The sequence below is a fragment of the Convolutriloba macropyga genome, chromosome 8 (genome assembly GCF_964194025.1).
Source record: "Convolutriloba macropyga chromosome 8, txConMacr16.3, whole genome shotgun sequence".
Lineage (NCBI taxonomy): Eukaryota > Metazoa > Xenacoelomorpha > Acoela > Convolutidae > Convolutriloba > Convolutriloba macropyga.
The window spans coordinates 2,549,433-2,561,550 of NC_134475.1; the positions used below are offsets into that span (position 1 = coordinate 2,549,433).

Consider the following 12,118-nt stretch of genomic DNA (forward strand, 5'->3'; position numbering starts at 1 on the left):
AATTTTGTTTTTCTCTATTTCATGTAATTTATAAAACCATATTTGTCTGATCGGCAGGCACTGTTCAAATTGTCTGCTGGTCAGCTCCAGCTGTTTTAAGTTTTCAATTCAATTATTTGGATTGTTATTCTGGACTTTTTTATTCGTGTTACCTTTCGATCATTTTCGTTTAACATAAGTCGCGACTTTCACGTTTGACTTTTGACTTACCTCACACGCTGTTTCAACTGAATGGATTTCAGTTTCTTTCATAGAACTACGTATTATAGGGAATACCGTAATGGTCAAAAGAGCAAAATCAAAAGAAACCGGATGAAGCCCGGTCATGGTGCATTAGGTTATCAAAGTTCAGTAGAGCGATTGCTAGGTTGAATTAGTATTAAGCTGAAAAGGCTTCAGTTTAGAAGTTGAAATAAGTATTAATTTAGAATCCTACTGGAACTGCTCTGAAAATTAGAACACATTTTTGAAACCTGAAAAATTTCTGTCATTTTCTAATGTTGATTTTTTCTGTTCCAATCCCCATGTGTGTCAACGGCGGTTATTTGACGTTAATTTGCCGGCTATGTTTTTGTACTGGACCACTACAGTCCTGAGCTCGAATCTTTGAGAAATTTGCTGTGTCCTCTCTATAGTATAGGTCGATATTTTACTTTCTCACGATCCAGAATATACCGGTACAGCTAATTGATTTAAGCCTTTTCTTTTGGTGTGCTTTTGTGAATAAAATTGATCATTGTGCTCGAAGTTTGATTGCTTTTATTTAAGTAACGTGATAATTGATGCTTTCATCTGATTAAAACATGTACGGTTTCTGTTTGCAGAAACATCTTGAGGCCCTTCCTGCAAACTGGGCTATCTTCTTGGAACTGAAGCACTTCAAAAAAGAAAAACAACTTCATAGCGTAAAATGCTGGGCTATGCTGGAAAGCGATGAAATATCAACAACTGAGAAGAAACAAGAAGTAATTTGTGAGTTGTACAAGAAACCAACGGATTTCAAACGGAAAAAGTTGTCACTTCTGACATCCAAAGAGCTCTATCTCTATCTTTTCATTAAGATCACGTAAAGATCTTGACCCCATTGCAGCATCATTTCATCTCAGTTGAAATTGTTAGATAGTTTTGGATATATTAGTGCGAACAGCTGGTGCTAGTTCATCAATTTAAATTTACAATTGTACATATCTGCTTTTGTTTGTACAAAAATAATTTTGTGAAGTTCCTTGTACATTTTAGATTTTGCGTTTAGCTGAAATCATGTCAAAATCAAAATATTTTAAAGGAATCTTTTCTTTCCACTCAAAGGGCACAGAAGTAATGACTGTGAGTTAACCTATTTCGCCCTTCGCCTTGAAGTTAGTGTCGACAATTTGTCATTAAAAGGCAGAAAAGTTCGACGAATTTAGTTTTTTTCAATTATTTGTAGTGGTATGCAATAAGCTTTAATTGTATTATTTGAAGCCCACGAGTTATGTTATACATCACTAAGTAAGCTAAGTCCGAAGCCTCCCCAGAGCGATTTGTGCGACGTTAGTCGGTTATGGAACAAAATCAATATCAAAAAATGAAATATTAAATGGAAACGGGATAAGCCGATGCAGCTCAATTTTTGTTGTCTGGTATTTGAGCTTTGTTCTAATTGGTCTTAATTGCCAATTGTCTAATACTTGTGGGGGGAGGAACTATATACACAAATGAGTTTTTTGTTCAGTCAATTTTGGCCGATCGATATATTCATCGTAGAGTTGTGAGTGATATCATTAGAAAGCTCGTTCAGCGTAGAGAATTAAAAAGATTTTTTTCTACAGAGAGTTATTGTAATTTAAAGTTTTCGTGAATAGTAGACGAAATGCCATTGTTTTTAGTCACGTATTTTGACCAAAGTTTCGCAAATTTTGCTAAAAATAATTTTAGAATTTTTGATAAAAATGCTATTGGTTTTACTTTTAAGGATAGAGGAGGCTTGCCGATTGGTTTTATCCGAGTCTTCTGTTTGGTATTTTTGCTAATTTTATTGAATTTCAGACTTTTAAATTAAATATGGCTTCAAATAAGCCTTTATATCCTGCTTTGTTTAAATATGCCAGAAGTACAGAGCATCTGCACTTAAATATGCCAGAAGTACAGAGCATCTACACACCAGGAACATCTGCTGTCACAAACTTTGAAATTTAGAAAAGAGCTAGTTGTACTTTTGCTTCCTATTGGAGTTTTCTGGAATTAAAATTTTGCCCAATTTTCGTAAAATTAACTCGAATTATACAAAATGCATTATTTATTTTTGGTTTATTGAAATTTCGTCATTTTTGGTCTTTTCTAATTGATCTATTTTAGTTTGCTTACAGATGGAACTATTAAGTGCTTTTTATGGACGCGCAGCAAATTCAGGGCTAAGTTTGGACTCATCTTGTATTCTTATAATCAATAACTATTCCGATTACATTTGGGCGTGGTCTTCTTCCAAATATTTTTGCATTTTTTATGTTAAACTCTATGATAATTCCAAGTCAATGCTGAATTAATGACGGATCCTATTTATAAACAATGAGGCTAAATAAATCTAAATTTGTCTTCAGAGAAAACTCTGTTGCTCCAAACATATTTTTGCTTTTGGTTATGTTTTGACTTATATCTTTAGAGCTTAGAAATAAGTTTTCATAAGAAATTTTGTATGTTTTCCGTATTTGTCTATATTTGTTGTTCTTTGTCTTTTTCGCACAGAATCTATACAAAGAGGACACATTTAAAATCGAGAACCAAGCAAAAAAAGTCAAACCCCGGTTTGTCAATTTGAGGTTATTAATGGTTTTCAATGGCTTAAAGTTTTAATGGCTTCAACACTGTGGTTTCGATAAATTATTTCCATGAGAAAAGTGTGGTTTTTGGATATTTCCGCCATTGCTGTTTTTTTATCCCTTGCCACATTATCGTACTTATGAGCTGTCACAGTTGCTGTTAAAAAAATGCGCAATTGAAGATTTTTAATGTTTTTCATGATCATGAATAGCTTATGGTTTTAACGTTTGCGGCACTGCTTTCTTGTTAATTTTTTTTGTACGTTTTTGCCGTTCTTATTGTAGTCGTCTGACATTACGGATAATAACAGATCTCAATTGCCTCCTATGACTTGTAAATAACCTTCTAAATGGGCCCAGTTGATACGTACTGGTTTTAATCAATTCGTATTTGGTTGTTTTCAAAATTGGAAGCGTACTTTTGAACTTTGCCATTTTTGCTCGTCTTTGCCCACCTGTTACCGAGTCTCATATATTATCTATTACTGGTTACTTTGTGTAGTTCAGGTTTTACCTCATTCCATTTTCATTTTGTTATTGAGTTTTTTTTAATATATGGACATCGAGTTCTGATCGTAACCGAGCCTCCTTGTTATTATTAATGATAATTCCTTTATCTTCTCATGGAACAGTAGTATACCGACCTTCGAAAAAAAAATCAGATTATGATGATGGGTGCTAGGCAGCAGGTCATCCAGAGAATAATTACCGTGAAGTTGTTTTCACCGCTTTCGAGATTATTACTTGAAATGATGTTTTGTTATATATTTGACATTCAAGTTAAATTTAGCTTGGAGCATTTGTTTTCTAGATTTCTGAATATCTTATAATAGTTTTTGAACTGACGTGTTTCTTATGAAGTAAATTTTACTGCAGCTTGCATTTGGGGTTCTTTTCTCTTTAGACATAATTTATTGTTTCAATGGGTTGTAGTGACTATTTCTCACTATTCTCGTAATTAATGGCAGCTTCATAGTCGTTATTTCGAATTTGTGTTGAATTTATTGTTATTCGCATGATATAGATTGAACGATGACATTTACGATATATGATTGTGGGATTTAGTTTGCCAAGATAAGCAACTTCATTTAATACTAATTTAATTTTTTTTTCTGATCTAATATTGGAAAACTTTCAGTTTTTGCTCAACTTTTTCAGATTCCAATAGCAACTGTGTTGCCCGTTGGGTACCTTATCTTCTACTATTAATTAAAGTTACCGGAGCTCTATCAGAGCCAGAAACAGATTTAAACTCCCACTATGGACGCCAACCTTCGAAATGCTCTTATTCTCAGTGCAGCCCTCTCAGTAGTAACCGCTCTCTTCACATGGGCCGCCAATCAACTCCTCAACATGATATTCAAACGAGTAAAACATGGCGACTGCCATGACGAATCTGATGACGTCAGACAGGAACTTCCTCCAATCAAATTAGAGACTATCATTGCATCTAATGGGACTGCAGGAAATGCGCACGAAGTGGACGAGGCCGAAGAAGCGAGACAGAGATACAACAAGCAGTGTAGTGCCACTAGCGCAACAGTAGAAGTTGCAGAGGAATGCCTAGCGTAAACTGATGCTAAATTGGATCATAATTTTCCTGATCCGATGTTGCTTATCGACAAGATCTCAAGCTTGAACAGTCCAAAATTCGCAATGTCATCGTTCATATCCCTAGATATAAAGTCGCAATCGTGGTTTTGGTGAGGTTGTTTTTTGGGTCCCTAGAATCTGTTTTAAGTTTCAAGATACGATATTTGCTAGATTTTTTTTCGTGTTGTGCTTAACATTAGATATGTCGTAACTGCCCTCTCTCCCCTTTTCACTGTGAACAAAAGTTTTAGCAAGTTTTTCAGTGTTTTTATGCAAAAGATGAGTTGTTTGAGCTAATCAGAGGTTGGGCCATCCGTAATAATTTATATATATATACTGTTCGTAGGTGTAAAATTGTTAATTATAAGATTGTAATATTTTACCCGTGAGGGTGGGGGGAACAGTTACGATATGAGTTTCATTTCAAATCTTGCCTTCCATGATCGAATGCAGTAAATTGTTTTTTTAGTGTAGGTTATCATTTCTTTCGAGGGATTTGCCTTATTACTTTTGTGATGCAAGTTTGCTTATAATTACTATATTCTGTAAAATGGTTGGCTGCCAAAAGTATAAATACTTTTCTCATCTATCTAAATTGTCGCTGATATTGTGAACGAGAACAGCTGAGCTGTTTCTCTTTCTTTTCAACAGTTCTACCTTTACGAGTTGAGAGTTTTGTGAAAATAGATTTATATATACTATACAAGTCAGAGCTCTTGCTGAGCCAGCATTCATTAGCTCTTTTGTTGCTTAATATGTACTTAGCGTTAGCAGCCTTTTCGTAAATGTTATTGGCAGGAATAAATTCTTCTGAACTTTCAAAAGTTTTTTTCAGCAGACTGTGTACACTGAACTAGTTTTAGCAAGTGTTCTATCTGAACTTCTGTTGATGATTCCATAACAAGGGAGCCAATTTAATTTAAAACAGGTTTGTTTCAAAAATGCCGCCTTTAATTTATCGAATTAAGCTGCTCTGGATAGCAGGTGTCATTAGTCTTCGGTTTCTGAAATATTTTTTATTGAAACTCTTAGATGGTTTGGATACTGTCTCGCAAAGCGTTAAACTTAAGTCAGACATACATCAGGAAATCTTCAACTGAATGCACTGCACCGTGGTAGATGTATTTTGTTTATCGACAATGGGATGATATGAGGGTTGGAGTTATTGACAGGGTCAGAAGGCCAGACAGAAATACGCAGAAGTTGAAGATTCAAATCAGTGTTGTTTGATAATGGGTGGAAAAAATATGTAGTAAATCAGCTTATACAAAAAGAGCAAATTACCCGACAAAGCTTGATCTGGATATGTTGAATTTAGCTCGAAGTTCATTTGTTTTCTTAGTTCTCACTTTTAACTTTTGCTAGTCTTGCTGAAACCCCTCCTTTCGAGCTAGTTTGTTCGAAAATATCTATGTTTAATAGCCGCACAGCGATAGCTGGGGCTATTATTGGCCGTCTTTTGGTTTTATACAATTCGAAGAATTTGAATTGTATTGGGGCACTGTCTTTTTTTTAAGATCTGTTCCGACATTTTCATGATTTTTGATGTCAAATTGGGGTAGTGATTTCGATCACGCCGAAACAGAAAATGGAGCGAAAAGCGAGTGGTTTTGCGGCGTGAAATTTTTTTGCTCTAATTTTAAAGTAGAGTGAGAAAACAGTGAACAAACATTCGCTTTCTCGCTAGTGGTTTTTTGTTCACATGCGGCTATTTCACTTTGGTTTTTACTGTTTTCAATTTTTTGGATCTGATTTTTTCTAAACGGTTTTCCCAATCCATTCATAGTTAATTCTAGGCCTAGTGTTTTGTATGAATCAACTTTACATTTTTCGCTATTGGAGTTATGTTTTCACTAGCGGCATTTTGACATTGATTTTCTGTTTTTTTATCTGACTTCTTAGAAATGTTTTTCCCAATTCACTCATAGTCCGTTCTAGGTCTAGTTTTTTTGTAAGTCAATGAAAATTCTTTAAACTGTGCGTCAGGACTTGTCCTGCTATGTTTTTTTTTATTTCGTTGTCAAGATTTTTGTACGACTATATGACTTCACAACTTCAAATCTGCTTTTTTTTCATTCGTTCATGCAATTTCAACTGAAGTGCGTGCGTGCTTAACGTCCGCTTATTGGTGGGAATTGTTGTGTTCATTGGCGTGATAAAGTTTTTGGTCACACGTGACTTGCCTCACTCTCAAAAATGACTTCCTCACATTGAAATTGACTTTTCTTCACTTTAATTCAAAGAGATCTGTCAATTGATTGTGTGTGTGTCACTCTAAATGAAGCTTATTTGAGAGCAGATAATAGAGGCAACAATAACTCATACAGATTCATAATCAAATTATAACATCTTATCCTTTAATGAAAAGAGTAATTTTTGTGTCTATCTTTTACAGTTTTTTTAGACTGCAGATCTACAAGGCTATTGCGGCTCTTTTCTGGCAATCTGCCAACTATGTTTTCTTATTACAAGCGATTTAGTCAGAATGTCTGCTGGCTTGTTTTCTGTTGTCAAATGCGCCAGTTCAAGTTTCTGATTATATACCAGTTCTCACAAAGCGCCGTTTTGTAGCGAAATGTTTAGTTTTTCCCTGATGCGCAGAACTTGGTGCTTACTTAGAGCTATACAAGCCTGATTATCCACAAAAGTTGGTCCAGGCGGCTCACTTAACCTGAATTGAATCCCTAAAGGTTAAAGTCGTTCCACTTAAGTATCCGAGAACACGTTTGACTGTTTGCCAATGAGCCTCTCCGGGAGTTTCAACAAACGAACCTAGAGTATTAGCATGTAAACAAATACCAGGTCTACTTGATAAAGCTAAATTGTTAAGACAACCTATCAAACTTTGGAAATTGGTTTTTCTTTTTCTATCACATGGTGGGGTTTCAGGGCCCATAGCCTGTTGACAGGGTTAGAGGGGCAGGCAAAAATGCTCAGTAATTGAAGATTCTATTGAGCGTTGTTTGGTTATGGGTGGCAAATATATGAAGTAAATACGCCTATTTAAATAGTGCAAATAACCCGCCAAAGCTTGATCGGGATGTGTGAGACTAGCCCCAAATTCATGTTTTGCTTTCTCCTTTTTAACTTTTGCGAAGAGTCTTGCAACTTGCTGAGAAAGTAGACAAAATTTATGCGCTGTAAATTTTAACCCACTGGTACGAAAAGCAGGCACATGCAAAATTTAGTTTAAGCAAAGCGCCTAGAAATAGTAGATTCGAGTTGTGGCTTTTCGGTACTACAAATGCCCAGTCGAAACACGGTGCTTAAAATGATAATCTGTTCGTAGGTGATGATAAAGCCTCTCAACTGGTTATTGCTCATACTTGCATTAACAGGACTATCTTTTTTTAAAGAGCTTGCCTTTAGCTGACTTTTTGCAGCAGTGCATAATGCTTTTACAGACGGTCAATTTAGTAAGTTCATCGCAAAATGCCAGAATCTGGATCTTATTTTTTAAAAAAAAAATTATGGAGATTGTTTAAAAAATTTATCTGATAGTTTCTAGGTAAATCTGTATTTTGATACATTGTTGAATAATTTGAATCTGAATCTAACCATTTTCAAGCTGCTTTCTTTTGAACATGTGTTAAAAATTTCTATTAGTTTCTCTGTTTCTTAGAAAATCTAATTGTCCGGCCTGGTGATGAGTAGATCTTCTATCTCAAAAATTCTCAGGTCTGCTTGGTATTTATTCAGCTGTGCTCTAATTCATTGATTACTTTTCCCACGATTCCTTGTGTAAGCGTTGAGTTTCATATTTTGTTTGTCGCGGAAATTCTTTTTGTGTGCGATTAAACACTTTCTGAAAAGTTCAATGTTTTGAATTCTTAGAAACATATTTTTATCACCTAGTTAGAAATGCTAACTCTGAAATTTGCTTTAAAGTGGCCTGTCTATCTTTTTTCAACAGTTTAATTTTCAAGCTCTTGCCGTTTATCAGCTTGATATTTTGCAATCAAATGTGAATCTATTCCGGGATGCAAGTTCATTTAGTTCACATGCGGCAATTTCACTTTGGTTTTTACTGTGTTTTCAATTTACTGGATCGGATTTTTTTCTAAATGGTTTTCCCAATCCATTCATAGTTAATTCTAGGCCTTGTTTTTTGTTAGAATCAAATTTACATTCTCGCTAGTGTTGTTTTGTTCTCCCTAGCGGCATTTTGACATTGATTTTCTGTTTTTTAATCTTATTTTATAGAAATGGTTTTTCCAATTCATCCATAGTCCGTTCTAGGTCTAGTTTTTTGTACGTCAGGAATTGTACGTCCTGCTATGTTTTTATTTCGTCGTTATAATTTTTGTTACGACTGTATGACGTCACAACCACTTCGAATCTGCTTTTTGTTCATTCGTTCATGCAATTTAAACTGTATTGCATGCGTAACGTCATTTTTCACTCTGTTTTTTGTTCATTCGCGTGATTAAATTTTTGTTCACACGCGACTTACCTCACTCTCAAAAATGATTTCCTGTTTGACTTTGACTTTTGTTTACTTCAATTCAAAGAGGTAAGGTCAAGTGAATGTGTGTCACTCTAAATGAATTTTATTTGAGAGCAGCTAATAGCAGCAGCAAAAACTAATGCAGATTCTTAATCAAAATATAACATCTCAGCCTTCACTGAAAAGAGTAATTTCTTTGTTCTGTCTTTGTTTACTCATTGTTTTGAGACTGCAGATCTACAAAGCTATTGCGGCTATTTTCCTGCAATCTGCCTGCTATGTTTGTTTAATTGGTTTGAGTTTGTATCTTATCTGTAATGCTGATAGAGCTTAGAAGAGTTTAAGCCTGCCTGTGGCAACACATGAAAAGTTTTGCTCGTTTTTTAACGTGTAGTTTCCTTGTTTTTACGTTTTTCGACGGCGTAATTCGTCAACAATCCTTTTTGATAGTTTGATTAGAACCGTCCGTGCCGATAAGATCAGAAAAATCAATGAAGTTAACAGAGTTTGAAAGTACGTCTGTGAGAAGTTAACTACAATAGCTTTTCGCTGTTTTTTCTGGCTGAACAACTACTGTTCTAATATTGTCAAGAGCCATTCATCTGGAGCTGTATTATCTTTGCAGAAATCATGGGCTAAGTCACACAGAAGTCGTGCCCAATCATCGAACCTAAAGACTTAAGCTACAAGTTTAAATTTATTATTGTTTCACCTCACTGTATACTAGACAATCCCCAGATCGTTAATGGCTGACTGAGCCCTTCATTTTTTGAAAAAAAAGTTAATTAAATTATAGCCATGTGGTTAAACATAAATGTCAAAAGAAAAAAATTTAACGATTCTCAGTTTTTAAACAAAATGGCATATGAACACCAGATCTTAGTTCACCTTTGTTAAAAGATGTTACCTTTTTATCATAACTTCTAAATCTTCATCTCGTGAACTTTATTTTTCAATTATTGATTGATGTCTAATAGCTGGTTTGTATTGATCTCATATATATCAGCATAATCATACAGAGTATTTAACAATACAATATTGGTTGAAAGGTAGAATTATTAAAAAAAAAAGCTGACGTGAAAAATTTTTTCCATGCATATCGATAATGCGTATCTTTGCTATTTGAGTAACATCAACATGCTCTAACTAAGTTAACGTTCTTTTTAATTGCTCGGGCACTATACAAATTTCTTGATCAATAATTTGAGAAAACTTGTGACAGGTAAGAAATGCATAGTAGAACATGGCATCTTCCTCTGTTTCCACATCCCAACCTGTCGACGTGTTAGACTGTTCAATATGTGCCGAAACTCTATCGGATCCTCGAGTTCTGCCTTGTGGACATTCCTTCTGTGGACCTCCAAAACCATGTCTCAACTCCATGCAAAGAGCCAAGTCAATAATCTGCGCCTTGTGCAATAAAACTCACAAAATTCAGCTGAGCGATTTGAAACCTCTGTTTGGGATTCGTGATTTTATCGAGAGGTACCAGGCGAGAAATGAGACGGAAAACGAACCGGTTGTACGGCCGAAAACGGTCCAGGAATTCTGTCCCCCCGAATGTGATGAAGGGTGCCGGAATCTGACGTCTTTCTGGTGCAAATCGTGCTCAAAGCGCGTTTGTGAAGATTGCTTAGAAGATATTCATGATAAGCATTCAGTGCAAAGTTACAAAAAGTACATCCGAGAATCGGTGAAGAAAAAGTACGGAGATTTTGTTGCGATTCAAACTGAGTTCGGAGAAAAAACGACCGATATTTTAAATCAGATGACAACAAAGCTTGCTCAAATGTACCATGTAATATCAATTTTGGAAGGGGAACGAGATGCATTAGCAATCAAGAAAGCGGAATTTAATCTTATTGTCGATAATTTACCTCAGCTTGAAAAAGTGATGCAAGGAACTGGAGTTTGTGATTCGGACGTAATCGATACTTTGATAAACTTTGATTCAAAACTTCCAACTGTGACCCAAATTCCGTCGACGAAAAATACACAGACTGAAACTTCGCTATCGTGGGTTCCAGATCTTACCTCAAAATTGTTTTCCACAAAGTCGCCAAATGTCCAAATTTTGTACCGAAGTGAAATGCGGCTGAACTTCAGCAATCCTCGAAATTGGAACCGCGACGAAGTAATATGGTGCGAACCTCTGTATTTATTTGGTCATATATTCAGAATCGGGCTGGTCAAAACTGCGAGTTCTACAAATCATCTGGTAATGACAATGTTTCTCCGATATTTCCGATGCCTTAACGTTTTTAGCCACAGTGGGTGCGAAAATGTAAAACTTGTCGTGAAGTTGCTCCGACACAAGAAGAACTTGGATGATCTCTGGCTAACTTCCCTGATCCTTGATGGAAAGGCGAAGGGAGTGAACGAAACCAACAATAGTGTTGCATGGTGTCGTTTGTTTGATAGTAGTGTTGGAAATTTCCTTGATGCGAATAACAACCTGTGGGTTTCTGTTGCCTTAGTTTGAGCTGCCATTCCTTATATTCTCAGGTGCTTTCTCTCATATTAAATTTGCATATCTCTCACTATATACTATTACTATTACTAATTTTACTACTATTACTATAGTATATCGCGACTTATCAAACCTAATGATTATTGGCACGTTTTTCGCTGAGCTAAAAGTATGTCAACTTCTACCAACCCTACCCGTTACTATTATTTAAAACCTAACATTTTATCTGCGTGAGATCGGACTGGTTTTGTTAAATAGGGTTACCAGAAAAATCTTAATTTTTACTAAGGAGAACAGTTAGATCACTTACATTGTTTTATCTAAGTTTTCGCTCAAAGCAAAGAATCGAAAGCAAATAATTGAATTTTAAGCACCGGCTGAATTCTAAATTTGAAATCAGAACAACGATGCAAATTTTTGCCTACAATTCATATTGAAAGTTTTTCGGCCGCGAAATATTTCAGCAATGTGTTACCAAAGTCCAATTGATTAAATCATTGAACTAATAAGAACGAGCAGTAACTACCAATCAATAAAGCTTAAAAAAGTAAAAAGAAGCAAACTGAACAAATATGACTCACCCGAATCTCGGGTTGATACACCTCACTTCCCAGACAGAGCATGTTCATGTGCAGAAGAGCTCGTAAATTCATATTCAATTGTACATAAGTTTTTGTAATTTTAACTGGGATACTCAATTAGATTAACAATACAAACTGTTTTAAAAGAAAATTAAAGGATTTGGTTTAAGGGTACCAAATTCTATTGATTTTTGATTTGGTCATTGTTTAGTTCTTGTCGGTGCACGAC

At 35.3% G+C, this 12,118-nt stretch overlaps 2 protein-coding genes across 2 annotated transcripts in view; both read left to right on the top strand.

Annotated features, from left to right (window-relative positions):
- Window positions 1–1,288, top strand: part of LOC142344381 (uncharacterized) — a 43,991-nt gene extending 42,703 nt beyond the window's left edge. Inside the window, exon 7 of the mRNA XM_075395985.1 lies at window positions 825–1,288. Coding sequence (XP_075252100.1) covers window positions 825–1,070 — 246 coding nt within the window. The 3' untranslated portion in view covers window positions 1,071–1,288. The remainder of the gene's footprint in view (window positions 1–824) is intronic.
- An 8,278-nt stretch (window positions 1,289–9,566) lies between these two features.
- On the top strand, window positions 9,567–11,544 carry LOC142343866 (uncharacterized). Its single transcript, XM_075395238.1, has one exon. It carries the CDS (start codon window positions 10,082–10,084, stop codon window positions 11,318–11,320), a length of 1,239 nt encoding a protein of 412 aa, XP_075251353.1. The 5' UTR covers window positions 9,567–10,081; the 3' UTR covers window positions 11,321–11,544.
- Window positions 11,545–12,118: the final 574 nt, after the last annotated feature.

Excerpts from the sequence above, each read along its gene's own strand:
- LOC142343866 (XM_075395238.1), top strand. The coding sequence starts at position 10,082 with ATGGCATCTTCCTCTGTTTCCACATCCCAACCTGTCGACGTGTTAGAC.